The sequence below is a fragment of the Diceros bicornis genome, chromosome 25 (assembly GCF_020826845.1).
Source record: "Diceros bicornis minor isolate mBicDic1 chromosome 25, mDicBic1.mat.cur, whole genome shotgun sequence".
In the NCBI taxonomy this organism is placed as follows: domain Eukaryota; kingdom Metazoa; phylum Chordata; class Mammalia; order Perissodactyla; family Rhinocerotidae; genus Diceros; species Diceros bicornis.
Window position 1 is genome coordinate 9729915 of NC_080764.1, and position 25159 is coordinate 9755073.

At 38.3% G+C, this 25159-nt stretch overlaps 1 protein-coding gene across 4 annotated transcripts in view; it reads left to right on the forward strand.

The window, feature by feature from the left end:
* MRTFA (myocardin related transcription factor A) overlaps positions 1-25159 on the forward strand; it is a 161787-nt gene that overhangs the window by 43529 nt on the left and 93099 nt on the right. For all 4 annotated transcript variants that reach the window (XM_058568307.1, XM_058568308.1, XM_058568309.1 and 1 more), the window contains exon 3: positions 3633-3894. In XM_058568307.1, the coding sequence (XP_058424290.1) occupies positions 3633-3894 (262 nt within the window). The remainder of the gene's footprint in view (positions 1-3632; positions 3895-25159) is intronic.

Sequence of the window (25159 nt, forward strand, 5' to 3'; positions counted from 1 at the left end):
ATTTATTACTTAATCTCAGACTAAGTTATAGTATCACAGATATTAGTAAAGACTGAAATAATGGGTAAAACTTTTTATATGAAACTAATTCTAGCCCAGCAGTTTAACTGGAGTACGTAAATGGAATGAGGCTTGCTGCTGGTTCCTGTACTTGACTTCCAAACATTATTCTCGGTGTTTCTGTATCTTTCAGGCAGTCTTCCTTACATCATTCACATTTTCCTCAAGGCCTGCCTGTGTTGGTCCCCAGATTATCTTTAGGTATCTTTCATTTGCTTCTGTCTTTGTTCAGACAACAAGAGTTTATTGAGTGCCTGTTAATGTGCAAATATATTTGCAGTGTCTATCTGCTGCATACACAGTTGTTACCATCTCAGTTAAATTTCTCAATTTTCTAATGAGAGGTGTGAACTCATATAATCTATAATGATTTAATAACTGTTTTTTTCCAGTTTTATTGAGATATAATTGACATGTAGCACTGTATAAGTTTGAAGTGTACAGTGTAATATGAAATGATTACATATAGTGTGAAATGATTATTACAATAAATTTAGTTAACATCCATTGTCTCATGTAGATAAAAAAAGAAAAAGAAAAAAAAGTTTTTTTCCCTTGTGATGCAAACTCTTAGGATTTACTCTCTTAACAACTTTTAAATATACCATACAGCAGTTTTAACTATAGTCATCATATTGTACATTACATCCCCAGTACTTATTTATCTTATCACTAGAAGTTTGTACTTTGGACTACCTTCATCCAATTCCCGCCCCCCCGCCCCGCGCCCCCCCCCCCCCCCCCCCCCCCGCCGCCTCTGGTAACCACAAATCTGATCTCTTTTTCCATAAGGTTTGTTTTTGTTTGTTTGTTTTTAGATTCCAGATGTAAGTGAGATTGTACAGTATTTGTCTTTCTCTGTCTGGTTTATTTCCCTTAGCATCATACCCTCAAGGGCCATCCATGTTGTCGCAAATGGCGGAATTTCCTTCTTTTTTTGGCTGAATAGTATTCCATTGTATATTGACACTGTTTATTAAAAACCTGTTACTGTATGTAAAGCCACTTTTCCTAGGTCTTAGGGCTGAAGTTTTGATCCTATCCTCCTCCTACTTTCTTTTAGGACTTACTGAAGAGTTTCTGTTTTTTTTAAAAACACACTTCTCAGTGCCGTCATCTGTGTGCACATGTGTGCGTACACGTGCACATGTGTGTCAGGGTGGGGAAGGGTATTGAGGATTGCTGTCCTAAGGAGTTTGGGTCTCAAAGGATCCTTGAATATCATAAAATTGAATCTTTTTAGTCTGAAAAGTCTGCTGTTCAGGAAAACAAAACATGCTCTTTCAGGGTCAGTGGCAAAGAATAGCGAGCCAGATGGATTAATTCTGTGCAACAGTTGTTTTTCCCTGAATATACACAGACATGGCTTAAATAATGCTAAGTCATAGGCAAGATGGGAAAAAATTCTTTGAAGGTTAGATTCTGGATTTTCTTTTTTTTTGTTGTTAATTTTATTTATTTATTTATTTTTCCCCCAAAGCCCCAGCAGATAGTTGTATGTCATAGCTGCACATCCTTCTAGTTGCTGTATGTGGGACGCGGCCTCAGCATGGCCAGAGAAGCGGTGCATCGGTGCACTCCCGGGATCCGAACCCAGGCCGCCAGCAGTGGAGCGCGCATACTTAACCACTAAGCCACGGGGCCAGCCCTAGATTCTGGATTTTCTTAGTAGACATTTGTTGTTTTGTAGTTCCTAAAATTGTTCAAACCCTTAAAAAATCCTTTTCCTAATGTTTGCCCATTTTTAGAATATTGAGTTCCTAATGTTTTTTTTCTTTTGAACTTGCCTCACTGGAGTCTTCTTTTAACCTTTTTGGAGTAAAGAGTCCTTCTTAATATCTTTATTATTCTTAATGTCACCCTCTCATCTTAATTGCTCTTACCTGAGTCTTTTCCAATCCATTTTATATTTTATGAGCTATGTCAACCAGAACTACAGTCAAGGCTGTAGTGGGCTAGCGGGCACGTTATAGCCTTACATCATGGTAGAATGTGATGGTCTTTTTAGTGTTTAATGCTTTCTTCATTTCCTGGCTTTCTGATAGTTTGTTGGTTTTTTCATCTGAAGCAAATTAGACTAAAGACCTCGCTAAAATCTGCAGGGAACTCCTAGGTGCCTTTTCTAGATTAAGAACTATAGCTTTTTCATTATAAAAACAATATACATGTTTTAGAGAAAATGTGGAACCTAAAGAAAGTAAAAAAGAAAAAGAAAAAATTTTCATAGTCCAATCAAACGAAACCCGTTTTTTGTTTTGGTATACTTCCTTATAGTCTTTTTTTCTTTGTATAATTTTATATATAAGTATGCATATTTATATCTCTCTTTTCTTAAACTTAACTTTAGATGGACATTTTCCACGTTTTGAATGCTTTATAAAAAGTATTCTTTTTTTTGTGAGGAAGATCAACCCTGAGCTAACATCTGCCAATCCTCTTCTTTTTGCTGAGGAAGACTGGCCTTGGGCTAACATCCATGCTCATCTTCCTCCACTTTATATGGGACGCCACCACAGCATGGCTCGACAAGTGGTGCATCAGTGCACGCCCGGGATCCGAACTGGCGAACCCCGGGCCACAGCAGCGTAGCGTGCGCACTTAACTGCTTGTGCCACTGGGCTGGCCCCTATAAAAAGTATTCTTTTTTTTTTTCCCAAAGATTTTATTTATTTATTTATTTTCCCCCCAAAGCCCCAGTAGATAGTTGTATATCATAGTTGCATATCCTTCTAGTTGCTGTATGTGGGACACGGCCTCAGCATGGCCGGAGAAGCAGTGCATCAGTGCGCGCCCGGGATCCGAACCCGGGCTGCCAGCAGCGGAGCGTGCGCACTTAACCGCTAAGCCACGGGGCCAGCCCCAAAAGTATTCTTAATAACTGATAGGGTTTGGTGAATGAATGTACTCTTAATTCACTTAACCATTAATTCCCATGTAGTTAAAAAGACTTTCATGTTCTATGTATTCTTTGTCATTTTTAAAGATCTTGTTCTTTCTCATGTTGCCAGGTGTTTTGTTTTAAATATCCTATTCCTGGGTACTATGATTAAATATTTATGTAGGTTACAATATTTGGGCTAATATCTATCATCAGACAGACATCTCTATATTTCTTTATGGAATCTAATGCCTTGGGGATTGTTTTCTTGAAGAAATTTTCTCCCCTAGATTATGTTGGTACAATATGATACTTTAATACCTTGTGAATACTCATTGTTATTTCTCAAGAAACTTTCACTTAGTAGTTGGAAGGTAACGTTTATCTCATAGCTGTTTCTCCTTGGCCACTGTTTTCTTTTATCCCATTGTACGTGTGTGTGCTGCCTTTATTTTGACTGTATGTTGTCCTAAGTGATGTAGTTGAAGATAGTAGCAGACTTGAAATCTCAGGCACTCTGTGAGCATAATAAATATTAATTTAATAATGATGCTCGCTTACTTTACAAAAAGCTTTTAAGAATAATGGTAGCGTGCCAGTAATATAATTTATAATATTAGTATTCAGCATATATTCAATGGAATAGTCTCTTCACAGTGACACCTGAACTTTTTGTTTCTCCTTCCATTTTCAGGTTGCCATCACGAAAGCCAAAGTGGATTTCTCCGGTGTAGTGTGCCTGCCCCCTTCCGTCATTGCTGTAAATGGGCTGGACGGAGGAGGGGCTGGCGAAAATGAGGATGAACCGGTGCTGGTGTCCCTGTCTGCGGCACCTAGCCCCCAGAGCGAAGCTGTTGCCAATGAACTGCAGGAGCTCTCCTTGCAGCCCGAGCTGACCCTAGGCCTCCATCCTGGCAGGAATCCCAATTTGCCTCCGCTTAGTGAGCGTAAGAATGGTGAGTAGATATGGAATTATTGCATTGTCTAATTTGAACCAGGGTCTTCATGTTTACAGTGTTATAGATCCTTACTTTATTTTATGTCTCTTAAAAGTTTCTTATAATCTGTTTCTTGTAAAATAGAGAAATAGTAAGTTTAGGTGATCATTGCAAACTCAACATTTCCTGCCTGGGTTATTACAATTGTTTTCTAATTTATCTTCCTATTTCTCTGCTTCTCCCTCTCCACCTCTTCCATAAATTCACTAATTCAGCAAATATTTATTGAGCATCAACCATATTATAAAGTGTGCTAAGATTGGGTAATGGTAAACAAGCCTCTGTCATTAGGAAACTATACCTATACCTTGTCAGAGTAATCTTCTAAAACTCCCTAGCTTAATACTTTTCAGTGACTGCCTTGTGAGTTAAAAACAAAAACAAATTTCCAGACGTGTTTTCCAGGGTTTGTTTTCCAAAATCTGGTCTCTTTCTGTTTCTTTAGCCTCTTCTCTTATCATTCCCCCATTCCTAGTCTTTTATCCAGCTTGTTAACTGTTTTTTGTACTCTTTCCAAACTAGGCACTCTTATGTCAAACCTTTGTTAGTTAAAAAAAATTTATAAGTTTTTAGGAAATATTTAAGATTTCAGAAAGGGTATAAGGAATAATATAGCAAATACCTGTGTATTCACGTACCACTTGACTCATGTGTTCTCCGTGGATCATCATCCATCCTCAGAGGTAACTACTACAGTGATTTTGGTATTTCACTGCCAAGTATTTCTGTATCTTTTTTACATATGAATATATTCCTAAGCAATATATAATCTTGTTTCTCATTTTTTAAACCCCTATATACGTATATAAAATATATGTATATTAATTGGAGAGAGAGAACTCAAAGAGAACTTTGTATTTTACAAAGTGAGTTGTATGTATTCTTCTGCAACTTGTTTATATTGTTCAATATTTATTTTCCCTGTGAGTTATTAAAGATATTCTATAATTTCATCTAATGTAACCTATGAATAACCATTTATTGAATTAGTCCTCCTTTTCCCTGCTAATCTTTAATACCAGCCTTAATCTGTTGCTCTGTGGGCAGGAGTTAGTTATCAGGCTCTTTGTTCTGTTTCATTGGTCTCTCTATTCATGTCTGTGTCATACTACATCATCTTAGTTACTGTTGGTCAGTAAGTAGTCTTGCTGTCTGTTAGGATGGATCTCTCCTTGCCTTTTTCTTCTTGGAAGTTGTTTTGGCTATTCTTGCCCTTTTAATTTTCCATAATTTTAGAATCACCTTGTGAAGTTCTATGAAAAAAAACTGTTGGATTATTTTCCCCAACATTTTACCATGAAAAATTTCAAACATATGATAAAGTAGAAAGAGTTTTACACTGAACACTTTTATGTCCACTTCTTAGATTCTACCATTAACATTTTATACTGCTTGCTTTATAATATATCTATCCATCCCTCTGTCCATCAATCCTTCTTATTTTTTAGATGCATTTCAAAGTAAATTGCAGACACCAGTACACTTCCATTTTATTGTAGCATAACATTAATACAGAATAACACACAAGGTGTAAGTGTGCTTGTTGTTGAGTTATCACAGAGTGAATACACCTGTGTGTAATTACTACTTAGTGAAGAAATAAAATATTACCAGCACCCTACAACCACCTCTTGTGCTCTTCCCAATCAATACTCCCTGCCCAAAGGGAACTACCAGCCTGACTTCTAACACCATAGGTTAGTTTTGGTTGTTTCTAAACTTTATATAAATGGAATCATGCTGTATGTATTCTGTTGGTGGCTTCTTTTAGGTTACTGAAATTTATTTGTGTTGAATTGTGTGTGGCTGTAGTTTATTTTCATTGTTATATAATCAGTCCATTTTATGAATATGCTGCAATTTGTCCATTTTACTTTTTTTGTGTGTGTATGTGAGGAAGATTAGCCCTGAGCTAACATCCGTTGCCAATCCTCCTCTTTTTTTCCTGAGGAAAATTGGCCCTGGTCTAACATCCGTGCCCATCTTCCTGTACTTCATATGTGGGATGCCTGCCACAGCATGGTTGATAAGTGGTGCGCAGGTCTGCGCCTGGGATCTGAACCGGTGAATTCCAGGCGGCTGAAGCCGAGTGCAGGAACCCAACCACTACACTACCGGACCAGCCCTGTCCGTTTTACTTTTGATGGATATTGGGTTGTTTTAGTTTTGGACTATAATGAATCATGCTGCTATGAAATTCTCATACCTGTCTTTTGATATACTTGTTGGGATTCTAATTTGAAATATATCATTCATAGGTTAATGAGGAGAGTATACATTTTAAATATTGGATCTACCTGTCTATTAGTTAGTTTTATCTCTCCAATTAAATAGGCCTTCTTTAATGTCTTTTCACAGAGTTTTATGATTTTACCTTAAAGGTCATGCAAACATTTTATTAGTTTTATTCCCAGATGTCTTTTTTTTTTGGTAGACATTATAAGTGATTTATTTTTATTTATTTATTTATTTTTATTTTTCTATTTTTTAAATTTTTTTGTGAGGAAGATGTGCCCTGAGCTGACATCTGCCAATCCTCCTCTTTTTTTTGCTGAGGAAGACTGGCCCTGGGCTAACATCCATGCCTATCTTCCTCCACTTTATATGGGACGCCGCCACAGCATGGCTTGCCAAGCAGTGCGTTGGTGCGCGCTTGGGATCCGAACCGGTGAACCCCGGGCCACCGCAGCGGAACACGCGTACTTAACCGCTTGCACCACCGGGCCGGCCCAAGTGATATATTTTTATAAAAGATTTTCTGACTGCTGTTTGATGCTGGGGGATAGAAATACCAAACCTTTTCACAACTCCTGTGGCTTTTCTACATCTATTTCCTCTATTTGGGATACCCTACTCCCTCACTCTTCTTGCTAATGACTCTTACTTGTCCTTCAGTATTCTGTTCAGGCATCACTCCCTTTGAGAAGCCTGTCCTGACTCATATTCAGTGTTAGGTGTCCCTCATTTGGTTTGCCCAGTTGCCTCTTATCATCGTACTTCATCACCCTGTATTATCATTGGAATTCTCCACTCAGCAACGTGAGTGAGCCTTTGAAAACTGAAATCAGACATTGTTACACTCCTCTCAGAATCCTTCAAGGTCTTCCTGTGAGACTTATGATGAAATCATAGTTCTTATGACATGGCCCTGGTATCCTCTGTTACCTGATTTCTTGCCTCTGTTCCCTAGCTCACTACTCTACTCTACTCTGCTCCAGCCACACTGACTTTGTTGCTTTTTCTGGAACACATTGCGTATGCTCCCCCAGGGCCTTGGTCCTTGCTGTGCCTTCATTGAAGTTCCTGCACAAATGTCATTCCATCAGGAAGTCCTTCCTTGCCTATCTTATCTAAAATAGCACCTCCCATTGCTCTTGATCCTGCTTTCTTTTTCTTTCAAGCACTTATGATCTCTGTGTGTGTATGTATATGATCTGTGTATGTATGTATATATATGTGTGTGTATATATATATATATATTTGTGTGTGTGTGTTTATTGTCTGTATACCCCCCTTTTGGTAGTACGTTTCATGAGCCCAGAAACTTGATTTTGTTCACAGGTGTAGATCCGACTCCTGGCTCATTAGTGCGCACCCAATAAATATTTGTTGAATGAATAGATGAATGGTTTACTTGTTTGTCCCAATAGAGGCAAGAACTCTGTTTTTACATCCATAGTGGGAAATGTAATGGAAACTCAAGCAGTTTTTATTTTGGGAAATAGTGGACACTCAAGCAGTTTTTTTGTGTTCTTTTCTCATTTCTAATTTCTGCCTTTTTCACCCAAGATGGCAGAGACTTCCGCTTGATTATATGCTAAGGGGAAAGAGTCCAGAGGGAAAAAGTGAAGACAGAAAGAGAGAGGATAACTGATAGAGCAAGGTTCCTATGGAGATGTGAGAGGATGGGATCCAAAGAGATTGGCTCTGCCTTGAGCAGGAGTAAGGACCAGTGTGCCTCTGGGATAGTAGGAATGGCAGTGAAAGTGATGACGGATAGCAAACAACAAAACTCTAGTATCTTGGGCAGGAAGTGGAGGAAATTGGTGCTGACAGCTGTGATGGTCTCAGTGGAATAGAGGGCAGCTGTTGCTGTTGGGGCACTGGTGTTGGTGTATCTTCAGCCTTTCTCAACTCTTTGGCATATAAATCAATGGAATTTTTTCCCATTTTGAACAACAACTCTTTAACCTTCCCTTTGTAGTCAGGCTCCTGAAAGAGTAGTTTACAGTCACACTCTATCTATACTTTCCCACATTCTGGAGACTTCACCTTATTCTAGTGTCTGTCCCTCCTCTCTTCAGAAACTGCCATTGCCAAAGTCATTAGTGTTCTTTTTGTTGTAGATCAAATAGGCACTGTCTATCCTATTTGACCTCTCTGTAGCATTTGACATGGTTGGCCACTCCCTCCAACCTAAACTTTTCCTCCACTGACATCTGTCACCTTACTCTTTCCTGGCTTTTTAAATTCGACCTTTCCAGCCACTCCCTTTTCTGCTCAGACCTTTTGCTCTCTTTCTCTACCCACCTCCTAAATTTGGTTACTCCCCGTTGTTCAGCTTTAGGGCTTCTTTACTTCTTACTCTATATCTTTACCTTTAATGATTTCCCCCAGAACGTTGTCTTTAACCACCATCATATGCTATTGATTCCGTATAAGATCTCCAGGCCGTCTCTCCTCTGAGCTCCAGACTCATATGCTTGGCTGTCTGTTGAACACCTCCACTAGATGTGCCACAGACTCAGTATGCTCAGAGTTAAACTCATCATCTTACCTGTAGCTCCTACTGAATACTCCATTGTAGGAATTGGCACCACTCTCGACCCAGATGTTCAAACCAAGGGGTGGTTTTGTTTTGTTTTCTTCCTAAATGAAAACTTGAAGAGTTTTATTTGTTTTATCATCAGATAAAGTGTAGGAAAAAAGAAAATAAAAATTCCCTCGTACTTACACAGTTCAGTGATAGCCAGTGGCAGCAGTAAATAATTTCTGTCGGTTTTTGTTTACTTTACACATATGTGCTCTGTATAAATTATTTTTGTATATTATTTCATGAGATTTTCCTGTATCATTCAGCAGTCTTAAAAAATATTTTTTCTCTGCTTGATATTTGAATTGTGTATATACAACATTTAGCCAGTTTCCTATTATGAGACCCTTCCATTGTTTTTATTTTTTTATGTTATAAATAATACTACAGTAAATATTTTGGTATATAAATCTTGGTGCACATAACTGTCGGACAAACTCCCAGAAGTAGATGAAAAGATATGGACATAAAGAACATTTTCCCCTACTGATTGCAAAAGTAATATGTTTGGGCAGGAAGTTTTTAATTTTTTTAAGTCAATATTTCCAAATTATTCTCCAGAAAGATTATAATATGCTCTTTTTGGAAGTAATTTTTTATTCCATCTCCCTTTTACTCCTTCCATCTTTCTTTCCAGCCATCAGTCACCAATTTTTGTAGATTCTGCAATGTTCATATCTATTGATTCATTCTTTTCTTGCCATCTTTACAGCTACTGCTTAGTTCAGATTCTTACTGCTGTTTTACTTGGATTACTGCAACAATGGCCTTGTAACTGGTCTCTCCTTGTTTCTAACCTTGTCCCTATGGCCACTGGGATGATCTTTCTAAACTGTAAGTGAGGTTTCTGCTGTCTTGCTTGAAATCACTTAGTGGTTCCCTATTTCCTCCAGGATAAAGCTTATGCTCCTCAGCATGGCAAACCAGGTCCGTCATAGCCAGCTTCTGCCCTACCCCTCATCTCTTCCCACTCACTAAATAATTTGGGGTTTCCCATAAGAGACACACTTTCACATCTCAGTTCCACTTTATGTACTGTTTTTTCTTCCTGGAGTGACCCTGCTCCTCTTCTGGCTAACATTTCTATCTAGTTAAGAATCGGAGGAAGGAGCTTCTTCCTTCAGGGCTTTTTCCTCAGACTCCCAACTTAGTTTAGGGGTTTGCTCTTTCAGTGTTCTTCCAAAGTACTCTGTGATAATTATCTACTTATTGGTTGTTATATTTGACCAGATGAGAAGCTTTGTGAGGACAGGAATTATGTCTGTCTTATTTATTGTGGTATCCTTAGTGCCTAGCCAAAAACTTTAGTGGGCTAGTGAATCGACTAGAGTGCTTGTTAAATGCAGATTCTGGTTCTGTAGATCTGGGTGAGGCCTGAGATTCTGCATTTCTAACCAACATCCAGGTGATGCTAATGCTGTTGGTCTGAGGACCACAATTTGAGAAGCAAGGTCTTAGGATATAGTGTTTGATAAAAGTTTGCTTGAATATATGAGCAAATGAATGAATGATGAAACTGAACTATTAACTCACTGAAACAATGACTTCTTAGATTTAAGCAGTTAAGAAAAGAAAGTGATCGTTGACTGTTGCTGGATGGAAAAAAGAAAAAACTTTAATTTAGGGTTTAGATTATTTGGAGGGAAGGCTTTCTGAGTCCAGCCCTGCATAGATGAAGTATTTTGTGGAGTAATTCTTTTATTCTCTTAATTAATGATAGAACATTTAGACCAGAAGGTTTAACTACTTTTTTAAGTTGAAGATCTCTGTAAATTTGAAGTTTTATAAGCTCAATGTGTAAGATAGTTGCTCCGGTTGAATGAAACCTGAATGGAGGAGCCAGACCCCCACTTACTGGGCATCCTTCCTACCCCTCAGGCAGCTCTCAAAAGAGTACAAGTTGAAAACTTCTGATCCAGATCATCTATCTCCTTTAGTTTGAGTTGTCTCTGGGCCAACCTCTCCAGTTGCTAGAATGGTTTCCTGACTGCCAGGAGCCCCAGATTGATTAATTTTGATCATGCTTATAAGGGAATATGGATACTTGAAACCGATAGACAACATGATTATCATTTTGGCAGGAGAAAAGAAACCCAAGAAAACGAAATTGTGTTCAGCATTAGAAAGGAAACAGTGATGAAATACTGGTATTAGAACAGTGCTGAAGGGCCGGCCCCGTGGCTTAGGGGTTAAGTGCGCGCGCTCCGCTGCTGGCGGCCCGGGTTCGGATCCCGGGCGCGCACCGACGTACCGCTTCTCCGGCCATGCTGAGGCCACGTCCCACATACAGCAACTAGAAGGATGTGCAACTATGACATACAACTGTTTACTGGGGCTTTGGGGGAAAAATAAATAAATAAAATTAAAAAAAATAAAAAAGAACAGTGCTGAAGGGGAGGAGAGGGGCTTAGTAAAGAAATACTCGGTAAGAAGTTTGATGACTACAGAAAAATACCTTATATGGTGGAATGTATGCCAGTGACCAGAAATACTAATTGCTTAGCAAAAATCACTGAAGTAACTGTCAAAATTAGATTCTGTTATTATAGAGAGAAAATAGGAAATATTATCAAGTTAAGAGGACTAGAAAGTTCCAGACCACTGTTTCCCTGGTGACACATGCTTATTGTTTTCTCTTTTATTCCATCCAGCAGCCATCACGAGAATGTCTGGACGGGGCAATACTGTTAGTGTCCAGTTGCAGGGCTTTCCTGGCCATAATAGGGTCTTCTATTTGTGCACTGTAATGCTTCTTCCTGTCGAAAGGGGAAAGAGGCTGGATTTACCGGTGAGAAAATCATTATTATATTTTACACTATATCTTCTTTGCATGGTTATTTATAGGGAAGTAAAGGTAAGAGCAGAATTGGAAAATCCCTCGGAAGATTGTGAAATTGGAAAGTGTGGCGATCTAGAGCAGAATAAATCCTGGAGTTAGAGGAGGTGCTTTTTCATGGGTGGTGTACTGTGTGTTGAAAGGGTGTAGTGAGAAATTTACTTCTTCTCAGCTCTGTTTCATTTAGAAGCATATCTTATATAGAAATTCAGTCATTTAGCAAGGGTCCTTATGGGGCAGTAGGCAGTCGAGGTCCTGATACCTCTATTTCCTAAACAGAGGAAGTTGGAGCCCTAATGAGAGGAGGTACCTTTGGTTCACCCAACCCTTATTAGCCTAATTGGAAAAAGTTGGTAGAGAAGTTTCAAGGTGCATTTTAAAATATTACTCCTGTCTTCTTCTAGACTGAGCACTTAGGTCTAAAAGATAAAACTGGTCTACCTGTGGATCCTGTCCAGCCTGGGCTTGGAGAAGCCTGGAAAAACCTCTCTAGTGAACTAACCCCATCCTCTTTGGCTCCAGCGAAAGGAGTCCTGGCACACATTGAATGAATGTATCATAATGGAAAATTTAAGTTTCACTTTGCTTCTTCCTTTAATGGTGTAGTGCTCTTTGGCTGTCTTTTCCTTACATATCCACTCCTTCTTCATACTAATCTGATATCAGTCTTTTAAGTATGAATGAGTTTCAGAATTAGCTGAGACTGCATAGGGCCTATTTTCAGGACCCTCTAGGATGGGAGCTGAAACACTGTTTGCTTCTTTTTCTTTTTTTTTTCTTTTTTTTTTTTTTTTTTTTTTTTTGTGAGGAGATCAGCCCTGAGCTAACATCCGCCAATCCTCCTCTTTTTTTTTTGCTGAGGAAGAGGGCCCTGGGCTAACAACGGTGCCTATCTTCCTCCACTTTATATGGGACGCCGCCACAGCACGGCTTACCAAGCAGTGCATCGGTGCGCGCCCGGGATCCGAACCAGCGAACCCCGGGCCGCCGCAGCGGAGCGCGCGCACTTAACTGCTTGCGCCACCGGGCCAGCCCCTGTTTGCTTCTTTTTCATGTTGTAAATATACTGCATTCCAGTTGTCTTATACGCTTTTGTGGGCAAGCCTGGGAATTTTGCCAGAATTGTATTTCATGGCTTCTGTGGGAAAGTGCATTCCATATTCCAAATGATCTAATTACAAATGAGCTTTTGGAATGTGATCCATTTATAAGTTGGGGACTTGCTTATATCCTAAGAGATGTGCCTCTCGAAGTTGGGAATTATAGATTTAAGATGCAGTGAATAGTAATTACCTGCAATGCAGTACTCAGAAGGCGTTGCAGACAAAAGTTAGATAAATTAATGGGCGACAAGTTCATAAAGGTTTCTAAGAGAAAGCTGATATTTGGAGGATTCTTAACCTTTTATTTTGTCCTTGACTTTTAAAATTTTATTTCAAGGCAGTCATTTGTACCTTCCTGCAATTCTACTATGGTTCACTGCTGTGACCGCTATGGAAATTAGTATTCTGCAGATATTTATAAAGCGCCTATAGTATGTGAGACTCTGAGGAAGACATTGAAAGGTATAAAGAGGAGTAAGTTGTACCACAGCTACTAGTTTTTGCTTCCTTCCGTCATGTTCCTTTAATGAACAAATATTAGCTCTTTTATCAGAGCTAATCAATATTGAATTTCTTTTTTTTCTTTTTTTCCTTCCCATTTTGGGTACTACAAACTAAATTTGGAGCTAGTGATCTGTTTATGAGGGATAATTTTTTGGGTCGTGGATAGAGGTTGAATACCAGGCAACATTTTTGAAAATGGTGAGATTTACCTTTCCTCTTCCCTGCTTGGTTCCCCTTTCTAGGCATCCCCTAAATAGCTATCTTGCACTTCTTGTGTTCTGATTAACAAATTTGTGCTTGGATATTAAAGCTGATGAGAACTTTGTATGACTTGAATTTTTGCGTTTTGAAGGGGGTCTCATTATTGAGAAAGTGCCCTTCTCCATCCCACCAACGATTGAATAAGTAAAAACTGGAAATATCACTCACAAAAAATTGCTTATATCTGCGCCTATAGGAATGTTCATTTCTGAATCACAGATTGTTCATGATCCAACAGATATGAATATACTTAGAGAACAGTGGGACAGAACATTTGAAATTATGTCTGCAAGGTTGATAAAGCTTCTTATACTAATCACCCCCCCTTGAAATTAAATTGGTGATATATCTTTTACCATTCAAGTCTTTTTTTCTTTTTGGGGGGGAACTAATAACATATATACAGAAAAGTATGTAAATCATAAGATAGTTTACAGCATAGCCATAAAGCAGAGAACTGTGTGATCACTGCTCAGCTCAACAACAGCTCATTGTGAGCCCCAAGGATGCCGCCACATGCTCCTCTCTAATCACAGCCCCGTCTCATCTTCCTAGGAGCAGCCACTATTCTGACTTGTTGAAAACCATTTGTTTTAACAATTATTTATTTATTCCTAAACAGTATAATTTAGTTGATGTTTATATGAATGGAATGATTATGCTTTTGCTCAACATATGTGGTATTCATTCATATATATAGCTTAAGTTCATCCCACTTTCATTACTGTGTAGTGGATGCTCCCAAAGAAAATTATTCCATAATTAAAAAAAAAATCCATTCTGCTGGTGAAAATTTGGATTGTTTCCAGGTTTAGGCTATTACAGTGTTACTCTGAACATTCCTTGTGTATCCTGGTACATGGGTACATTAGTAATATAAAATTACTTGGTAATACCAAACCGTTTTCCAAAGTGGTTGTACCAGTTTATATACTTTCTAGCAGTATATGGGAGTTCCCACTGCTTCATATCCTTGTCAGCACTTGGAATGTTAAATTTTTAATGTTTACTACTCTGCTGGTTATATGATGGTATCTTATGACATTCTTGATTTTCATTTTACTGTTTTCCAATGAGATTAAATCTCTCTTCTTATATTCGTTGGCCCTTTGGATTTCCTCTCTTGTGAAGTGTCTAGTGAAATCTTTCTCCTGTTTTTTCTACTGTATTGTTGTTTTTTTCTTGTTGACTAAGAAGAATTCTTTGTATATTTTAAATACTAGTTTGTTGTTGCTTAAATATGTTACAGATATCTTCTCGTACTCTAAGATTTGTCTTTATCATTCTTTTTGTGGTGTCGTGTGATTAAGAATTTCTGAATTTAATGTACTTGATTTATGAGTCTTTTATAGTTAGTGAGTTTTGTCTTAGTTTTTTGTATGGGATTAGGGTAAGACCTGATTTAATTTTTTTTCCAAATGGATTCTCATTTCTTGAAAATACTCTTTCCCCAGTGATCAGCAGAGCTACCTCTTTCATATATCAAGGACTTACCTTGTGTGTGGGTGTGTTTCTGAGCTCACTGTTTCCGTTCTCATGATTTGTGTATGCCTGCACCAGTACCTCACAGTCTTAATTATAATAATTGTAATAAGCCCTGTTATATTGGGAGAAGTCAGTTCTCCCACCTTTTTCTTTTTCCAAGAGTGTCTTTCTTGGCTTATTCTTTGTCCTTTGCATTTCCATATGAGTTTTAAAATCACTGTGGGATTCTGATTGGGATTGCATTAAATCTATACACCAATTTAGGGAGAATTAACATCTTTCGAATATTATACCGTGAACGTAGTATGTAAGTTTTTAGATTTTCTGTAAGATCTCCCAATGAGGTTTTATAATTTTCTCTGTAGTGGTCTGACACACCTTTTGTTAGATTTGGTTTTAGAGGTTTCATATATTTTAATGCTGTCGTATTATCCTTTTAAAAAATTTCATTTTCTAACTGTTGTTGCTGATCTCAAATATTTTTCTGAAAGAAATAACAGATACAGTTTGTATATGTCTGTTACTTACCATGCTGGGTGGGATGGGAAGAGTTATGTAAAGAGAAGTAAGCCAGGAGAGAAGGGGAGTTAAAAGGACATACTCTTTCCCTTTTCACAGGCTTTTCTCCTCCTTTGTATAAAACTTAGGAAGTACTCATTTGTTTTCCACATGTGTAGCCTGTGGAAGAAAGGGCAGATAATGTATTTTTTTCTCTAAGGGTACTCACTGTATTCTTTCATGCTTTAGTGTTGCACAGGAGGTACTAATTAACTGCTGGAAGAAGTAAAAATTTTGAGTGGGCAGTTGCTGATCCAAATTACAATATTTTCTTGGGGAAAGAAAAGAGATTTAGTTAGTCAGTCTTCCCACCTTTTTCTTTTTCTTTCTTGTTACTTATGTTCCTCAGGAAGCCTGATTGTCAAGGATTTTCTAGATTAGGTCTCCAGCCATTGTGAAAATGCACAAATCTTAAGCATGTCAGTTCATTAAGTGATTCTGTTTACAATGTGAGTTAGAGATTTCACAACCTGCTTCATCTCAGCGCTCAGAAGTAATCAATTTCCCATTCTCATGTATTCATCAAATGTTGTGCTAGGCTCCTGGAGAACGATACCAGGTAGAATCTCCCTGTTAAAAAAATAAAAAGTAAAAAAAACTCCCAGTGGATCCCATCTCCTAGAGAAAGTTGCTATTAGCATATGATTTACTTTCTTCCAGTCTTCTTCCAAATATATGTTTTAAAAGTAACTGAGCGGGGCCAGCCCCGTGGCATAGCGGTTAAGTGCACGTGCTCCAGTGCGGCATCCCGGGGTTTGGATCCCAGGAGCGCACCGACCCACCGCTTGTCAAGCCATGCTGTGGCGGTGTCCCATATAAAGTGGAGGAAGATGGGCATGGATGTTAGCCCAGGGCCAGTCTTCCTCAGCAAAAAAGAGGAGGATTCGCCTCGGATGTTAGCTCAGGGCTGATCTTCCTAACAAAAAAATAAATAAATAAATACTATGCTATTTTCATTTAGCATTATAGCTTAAGATTTTTCATGTCATTGAAATCTTTTTATAAAGTAGCCTTTTTAATGGGTGTATAACATTCCATTCTATACCATCATTTATTTAATTTCCTCTCGATTGGAATTTGAATTATTTTCTATTTTTCACACTTACACTAATATTTGGGTGAACATCTTTTAAAGCCTTTTCTGCATTTTGCATTATTTCCTTAGAAATGGAAATATTGGCTTAAAGACTTTGACCATTTTAATGTTGAAAAATTTATTCAGTGACTGTTGAGTACCATCTGTATGCTAAGTATTGGAGAGACAGTAAGGAGCAAGTCAGAAGAGGTTTTCATGGTCATAGAATTTGCAGTTAGTGAAGGAGAAAGATTAAACAAAGAGTTATACAAGCCAATTCATAGATACTTGGGTAAGTGCTTTGGTTTAAAAAAAAAGCACAAGTTGTTATAACAGAATAGCAAATCTAATAGTGATGGTTCTAATTTAGGTGGGGGTATTGGTCAGGAAAGGCCTCTTTGAGGGAGAGACATTAAGCTGACAGCCAAAGCACAAGTAGTGGTTGACCAAACAAAGGAAAGAGGGAATAGCATGTGTTTAAGTCTGGGGGTAAGAGTTATTGGGGAAAACTTGGCATAAAAGAATACCAGTGTGTCAGTGGAGGGAGTAAGGGAAGGTGAAGTGAAGTAAGGAGATAGGGGCCAGATCACACAGGCCTTTGTAGACCTTGGTAAGAATTGAGGTTCTTAAGAAATACATTTTCCCATTCCATTCCAAAGTGGCCTACCGGTTTATACTTCTCTCAACCTGTACAAGTGCGTGGTTCACTTATTAGCGTTGGTAGTCTCATTTGTAAAAGACTTTGCTGATGTCATAGATGAAATGTTTTCGCTTCAATTTGTATTTCTTTGATTACTAATGAGGAAGAACCTTTCCCCAAATGTTCGTAGCTGGTGGGTGTTTCGTCGTTTTTGACCGTTCAGTTTATTTCCTTGCCCACTAAAACGTTATTTTTAAGGTTCTTCCACAGGTGCTCTAGTAATAGACTGGGACCCACTCGTCAGGAATTTGTAGAAGAGTTTCTTACATGTCTCTCGCTGTCAGTACAGTACTCTGGGTAAGGGGGTGGATTAGGTCAAGACCGGATTTCTTTAGGCTTTGTTATTTTATCATTTATGGGTATACAAGTCTGTGGAGTTAGGAATTGGACAACTCTGCTGCCTTTATTTTTTTAAGAGCCAGCTCATATCATCCTTCCCCTAAGAAGCAATCCAGGTCTCTTATAATCAGAACTAATTGCTGCTGCTTTTACATTTGTTTATTAGCTCATTGTTTGTACTTTTATTTAGCACTTCATTTTTCTTTTCTTTTTTTTAATTGTTGGTTAGAGATTCTTCTGCCCTACTTCATTGTAAGGCCCTTGAGGGCAGAGGTAGTGTCAGTCTGGTTCATCCTTGTCTTTGTGACCCCACTGGCGTTGATACTGCATAATGACAATATTGCAGACATACAGTATGAATGAGTTCGCTTTGAATGAGTTGGCTATGAATGAGTTTATCTTTATGGCATCATAGCCCTTAACATTTACTATACTGTGAAGAGTTAGCGTAAAATACAACTGTCTTCTATCCTGAGGCCAAGGAATAGCTTATGTATGGTAATGTGTGATCCTTCCAGGTTTGCAGGTCTTGACTGGGTTTTTCATCAGTAGTAGGTTGTGGTCACAGGACGTGGAAGCTGCCCAGGACCTGTAGAGACTTGCCTGGGTACTGGGTTATGTTGTCTTTTGGGCGTTTTCACTTTGTCCAGTACCGGGTGTCTGGGGGAGAGACTTAACTGGTTGGAGCCTGTAAGTTTTCAGTATGATCATTAGATTTTTGTAGAGCTGAACCTCAGTGAACTGCATGCACTTGTGAGAACCCAAATCAGAAGTGGATATATGAACTAGATTACATTTCAGTCTTCTGAAATCCCACAGAGATCGTAAAAAGGCACTTGTTATTTCTATATATACCTGCCTATACTACGGTCCACCATAGAAATTGATATCAGTTGTTAGGTTGACAGCTTTCGATGGTTAAAGGATTGCTTATTTTGTAGGTAAGATAGGCTCTGTTCCTCTGGTTTCTCCTATTTATTCCCTGCAGTTTGGGCATTTTCGTTGTCATTAGCACTTAATATTCCTGAGGGTATTATTGTGGATGACCTTGTTTATGTTAACCCTCTACTTCAATGTTGTGGATAATTTTAGTCTTCCTCATGTAGTTTTCTAAATTATAACACCTTCAGCATGCGTTCTGATGAAAATTGTAGCAACCTATCTGCCTTTTCTTGGTAGGTGGGGATTCTTTTGTTGTTATGAACTTTTTCCCTGCTGTTAGAATTTTCTGCGGTTAATAGGGCTTTTCATTCCATTTGGCATACCTTTATGAATGCTGTCACATTGCTAGATCTCTTAATGCAGAGGCATTAACCATGTGGTAAAGAGCAATAATAGAGATGGGCACAGGTTCTGGGGGAGCATAAATGAGGGGTATTTAGCATATCCCTGGAGGGAGTGGGAGGGTGGGAGAGTGCCAGGATCAGGGAAGGGTTTTTCTCCAGAAGGCTGCACTTAAACTAAGTTTTGAAGAATAAATAAGAATTAGTTGGTAACAAGGATGGTATTTAATAGAGGCAAGTCTGGAGAGAAGGAGCACAGTTAAGAAGCTATTGCCGAAGTATGCACTACCACATACGAAATGTTCTTGTGAAAAACTTTAGCCTGAATTGGATCAAGTCTCTGTATCTAACTGTTAATTTATTGGAAATATGGAGGATAGAGCAGCATGTTAAATGACACCATGGGGATACAGATAGCAAAATCCAAAATGTGGGAAAACAACCTAATTTCTTCAACAGATAAGCTACAAGAAAAGAAAAGAGGAACGGGGAAATCTATAGATTAAGAGACTTAAGAGACACATCAGTGAAATGCAATATGTGGTCCCTGTTGGACTCTGATTTGAATAAATCAACTCTAAAAAATTTTTTAGACAGATGGGAAGATTTGAATGTTGATAGTTGACAATATTAAGGGATTTTTAAAAATTTAGGTGTGATAATGGTATTGTGGTTATGTTAAAAAATTAGTTCTTATCTTTAAGTATACAGAATAAAGATGAAATTAGATGATGCCTAGAATTTGCTTTAGAGTGACCCAGTGTTGGCCAGGTGCTCTGTGTGTGTGGGGTAGAACAGGTGAAAAGAGTTTGACCATGTGTTGAAAAATTTTGAAGCTAAGTGATGGGGTACATAAGCAGCTTATTATGCCATTCTTTTTACCTTTGTGTATGTTTGAACTTTTCTATAATGTTTTTAAAAAGCTGTTGCTATACTCTAGGCCAGACAGAAATATTAAGAACCTGAAATAAAGCACTGGTTATAAGGATGGAACAAAAGGATGGATTTGAGTGAATATGTTAGGAGATAATTAGTTATACTTAGATGTTTGGGGCTGAGGGAGGGGAGTCGAAGTTTATGGTTTGGGAACTGAGTACTGTTAACCTAAGAAAGGGAAAATGGAAGCAATGTATTTTGAGGGGTTGGTACAGGGTGATGATATTGGAAGTTTGCTTTTGGACATCCTGAGTTTAAGATAGCCAGGTAGAAATGCATGGTTGGTTGGTAGCTTACAGGTGAAGTCAGAGCTGGATATGGATCAGTATGTAGCTGATAGTTAACCTTGAGAAAGGATGAGATAGCCCAGGGAGAATATGTAAAGGAGGAAAGGGGTGCCCCTGAGAGGGGCAGAGAAAGAGGAGCCACTTAGGATTCTGAGAGGAAAGGTCAAAGACAGGAAAGTAGGATTTTTAAGAAAATCAAGGAAATAGTAAGTTTTAAGATGAGCATGGAAACTATGATAAATCCAGTAGGAAAGTCAAGTGGGATAAGAACTTGTCTAATTCCTCTTATGAACATTAAAGGCCTTTGGGAGCCTCTGGGGGGTGAGAAAGCTTGGTGAATAAACTATATTGGTATCCTGCAGTATCAGGTCCCTTTAGAGTGGATTAGTAGAGACTGTGGATCATATTAAATTTGTGTTGATTAGCTAGAGAGTTATGATTAAAAGCAAAAGGGTTTTCATTTTATTGTAAATTAAGATTATTACCCTTCATTCCCATGGTGCCATTAACTTGAAAATCATGTTTACTTGTACAGAGACCTTGTCAAAGGTCACTTTAGTTTTCTTTCTATGGAATTTTGCTAATTTGCACAAAAAATAGTGGAGCAGAAGCTGCCACAGGAGTCAGACTTTGAGTTGTGAAACCTGACGTAAAGCCACTTTCCCCAGTGACTGTTGCTGTGCTGATATTCTTCAGGGTAGAGGCAAAAGCTTAGCAGTAGGCAGATTGTTACTTGTTGTTTCCTTTTTTAAAGATTAATTTTTTAGATTTCTATTTTAAAAATTGTTTTTCTTTTCTTTAGCTCCTTTTAGCACAAAGTGCAGATGAGATAATGAGTGTGGAATTGCTGTGAAAAGGAAACAAATGATTTGAAATGTGATGTGTGATTGTTACCACCACCATGACTGTCCATATCTCTGTAGGGCTGGAATCTTGACAGTTGTGGCTTTCCGAGCACTCTTCTACAGCAGAGAGAAGTTTGGGCAGGAGGGGAACAGCCCTCTGCCCTTCCTGCCATCTTCTGTGCAGGAATCTTATAATTTGTGTTTATTTCCCCCTAAGTACAGAACTGTGAGAACTTGTTTCATTTGAAAAAACCCTCACACAGCAAGTTGTACAGCCCACATAGGGACACAGGAATGACTCAACCTTTTAGGGATGCTTTTCCTTTGGTTGCTAACCTCTGACCAGACTATCATGTAGTCTGAGAGTTGAAATTTACTCATTTTTCATAAGGCAGTTTGAGAACTTGGTTGCCAGAGGGGCCAGTGAGAATGCTGCTGTCTTCCCAGAGCAGCATTTAGCCCACACTGGCTGCCACTCCATTGCCTGTTGAGTCATTCCCACAGTTCTATATAGAGCTTTTCTGGCTTTTCTTCTAAACATGATGTTCTTGGAGTGAGAAAGAAAGGAAGTTTTTCTCTCCTCCACAGAATCCCCTCCTACCCTCCAAATCTGCATTGTATTCTCTTTTCTAATAACAGAATATTGCCCTCAATCGTTCTGAGGTTGTTTTCTCTTTTAAGGTCTCTTAATGCTTTCATTTATCATTTGTTTGACTATATAATCATTAAGGCATTCACTGGGCTGAGTTTGCAGCGGTAGGCTCTCAAGATAACAGACTGCTACTTAACCAGAAAGATTGAGGAATTCTAGCTAAACATACCAAACATGGATTTCTAGTTTCAGTTATTCAAAAATCAGTCAAATACGCTAAGGCATCTTCATATCTTTATTATGAATATCAGTTAATAAAAAGTACGTGAAGGGAATGAATGAGTTTTTAATTTTGGATAAATAAAAATTGCTATAATTTGAAAGCATTTTAGTTTGTTTCTGTTTTTGCAATGGAAGATAAAGTGCCCATGTTCGTTCTTCTTCAGAAGACCCAGCTCTGTGCTAGTGGAAAAAGAGTTGAAGTTTCTTTATGAGGAAAGAGAAATTCTTATATATTGGAACTGTTTTCTTCTGTGTTCCATACTCCAGCAAAATCATAAAGCATTTTAGAAAAGTCAAATAACATCAGTAAGCTGTCTATGCACAGATCACATGTCTTACACAGGCAGAAGTAAGGGACTTCTTCAGGGGATTGGCAGATCTGAAAGACAGATTACAGTCCCGGAATGTATTCAGATGACTTTTTGAAACAGATATTTTAATTGGAGTGGGGGTGGAGAAATAGTTGAGCTTCTGTAGCTAAATATTCAACTTCCTTAGCCTGTTATCTATAAATACACAAATGAAAAAGCCGTTGGAATTCTTTTTCAAAAACTAACTCGCCATACATATTTATTTGTATGTGTGTGTTTATATGTGCCTAATCCCCATCCCCACCTCCCATTAATGGGTCAGTAATTGGGCTATTTCTTTCATAAGATTGAGTGGTTTGGATTGTGTTTAATCTGTTGCTCTAAACTGCATTAGGGGCAGAGTCCCTTGTACTAAGGTTTTGAACTAAACCTCATCTTCTCTTCTTAAAAAGAGAGGGAAAAAAGCAGTTGATCTGTTTTCTGAAGGTCTTGCTCTGTCTCTCCCCTCCCCCAGAGACGAATAGCAAGGGGAGGAGCTCACTCACTGTTCTAACCACACTTCATATGTCTTAACTTGAGTGCTTTTTGGTTTCCTGTCGGCAGTAATTCAACTCTGTGCCATCTTGACTTGCCTGAAGGGTGGATAAATTGGTAACTGCACTGTGAAGAGGAATGAGTTCTCACAGTCTGATTTGAGCATAAGGCATGAGACTGAATTTATGAAAGCTTTGGTAGCCTCTGAAGACAGCATCTTTCTTCTGTGACTGAATTTTTTCATTATATTTGTGGGCTGTTGTTTCTGAGAAGATTCTATCATGACTCTGCTGGAACCTGAGATGTTAATGATGGCTGTACAGTCCGGTAATTCCCATATTTCCTGCATACCCTGTTTGCAATAGGTTTCTTTAAAGAGGTTGGGCATATTTGTACTAGGATTGGATGGAGATGGGGAGGAAGATAGATGAGAGCTAACATCAATTGTCCCTTAAATGTACTGCTTTTTCAGGTTTTTATTGTAAAAAAATATTAATAATTTTTTTTCTAATCACAAATTCTATTCAGGCATAGCTTTGAATTAGATACTTGCTGACCTTAAGACTGTGAGACCTATGTGAGAAAAAAAACCAATTTGCCTTCTTTAGTCAAGTATTTTATCTTCAGTGGCGCTGCTTTTAATGAAGGATAATTAAATTGCTTTTGCTGTTTTATACATTGCCGTCTTTAATCACTAATCTGCACTCTATTTTTATGTCTGTGAAAGCATGTTTTGAAATTTTCCCTTAGCTGTTCTTTCTCTTTTGTGGTATAACAGTTCTGTATCATCTTTTGGTACTTTGGAAATGCTATGGATAACACATAGGATTGGAACTCTAAGCTTTGGAGATGGGGAAGTTAGAGCAAGGAGGCAGTCAACAGAAAGAATGCAGGATTTTAAAAATTCTTTCTCTAAAAACAGTTTTCCCAATTTAAAAGTATCTTTTAAAACATTTGAAATTCCAGTTTGTTTTTAATGGTTTCTTGTACTTTTAGTGTTTTTAAACTTAAGTTAGATATCTAAAAATAGGGAATGTTCTTTTGTTATTTTTAGACTTCTGCTAAAATGTAGTCTGTAGTGTTTTCCTGTTTCAGAGCATATCTTGAAAGATTCATACAAGTAGCATTTGGGGACCTCTTCCCATCCACTGGCCTTCACTCAAAGATGAGATTCCTTGGTTCTGGCAGATACTGTCTGGGGCAGAATTGGTCTTCTTGTTCTCCTTGGGGAGTGCTTAGATAGAATGTTGAAAGACACATATCCATCTGAAGGCAGCATCAGATGCTATCAGGCTAAGCTTCATGGACAGGGAAGGGGCAAAGAGGAAAGATACCGATACTGTTCTGTTCTTTCTGGTTTTACAAATAAGCCCATGATGAGTCATTTATTAGTTGAGTTTTCTGTTCATATATGCTGTGTGTTCCAAGTTGCTTTTCCTTTTCCTCCCCCCTAGATCTGTTGCACTTTGTGTTCTAAACAAGATAGTATGCTTATCTGAATGTTTCCCATCTGTCTTTGATGAAATAGCTCCCAGTTAAACTGACTTGAATTTTTTTTTTCTGCTCTGTGTTCCAGTTCTCTGCTGTTATGTGGGCAAGTGCATATTTTATCTTAAGGAGTAGACATTAGCATTTGAACTCTCTCTCTGGCCTTTGATCACCTTGTCTCTTACAGATCATCTCAGTCCACTAACTTTTTAAAATAAAGGTTAAAAGATTGTTTGCTTTCCCGTAAGGGAGTCTTACTGTTCCCAGCCGGATAAGGGAAAGGGACTTACTTAATATTTTCTTGTCTTGCCTAAGAGCTATTTTTCCTATGACATATGCTGGGCAGGGCTAGCCACCCATCTGTTGGGCCAGCTACTTCATAAAACTTTCAAAGGATAATAGAATGTAAGACAATTATGGATGAAATTGACAAGGATTTGGATACAGGTAGAATGAAAGGTCTGCCGAGAATAGCATGTATGTGGACCTCTTTCATTTGCCTGTGTTTGTAAAATTAGACAAACTGGATATAGGAAGGAGTAATAGCAAACTGATTTCTCGAGTGCTTGTGGTTCCTAAATGTTCGGAAACTTTAATAATGTGTTGGTTTTGTAAAATCTGTTACTGTTTTCTTCTGAAGTTATAGCCATTATGCTGGATTGTAACAGTAATATCACAGCTATATTTATGATAGGAAATGAAAAAGCATCTGGTACAAAGCCTTAATAAACTAAAAACCAACCATTCTTTCTAAAAAGTCAAGACATTTAGACTATATGTGAGCCCTAAGTTTTCTAGCAATAAAATATTTGGACCTCCGTGAATGTATGTGCTTTATAGGTGAAACTACTGTTTAATGAGCTTTTTAAAGTAATTAAACCCCTTTAGACAAGATTCAAGATGCAAAGTCTGGGACCAGCCCCGTGGCACAAATGGTTAAGTGCACGCTCTCCGCTGCGGCGGCCTGGGGTTCGCTGATTCGGATCCCAGG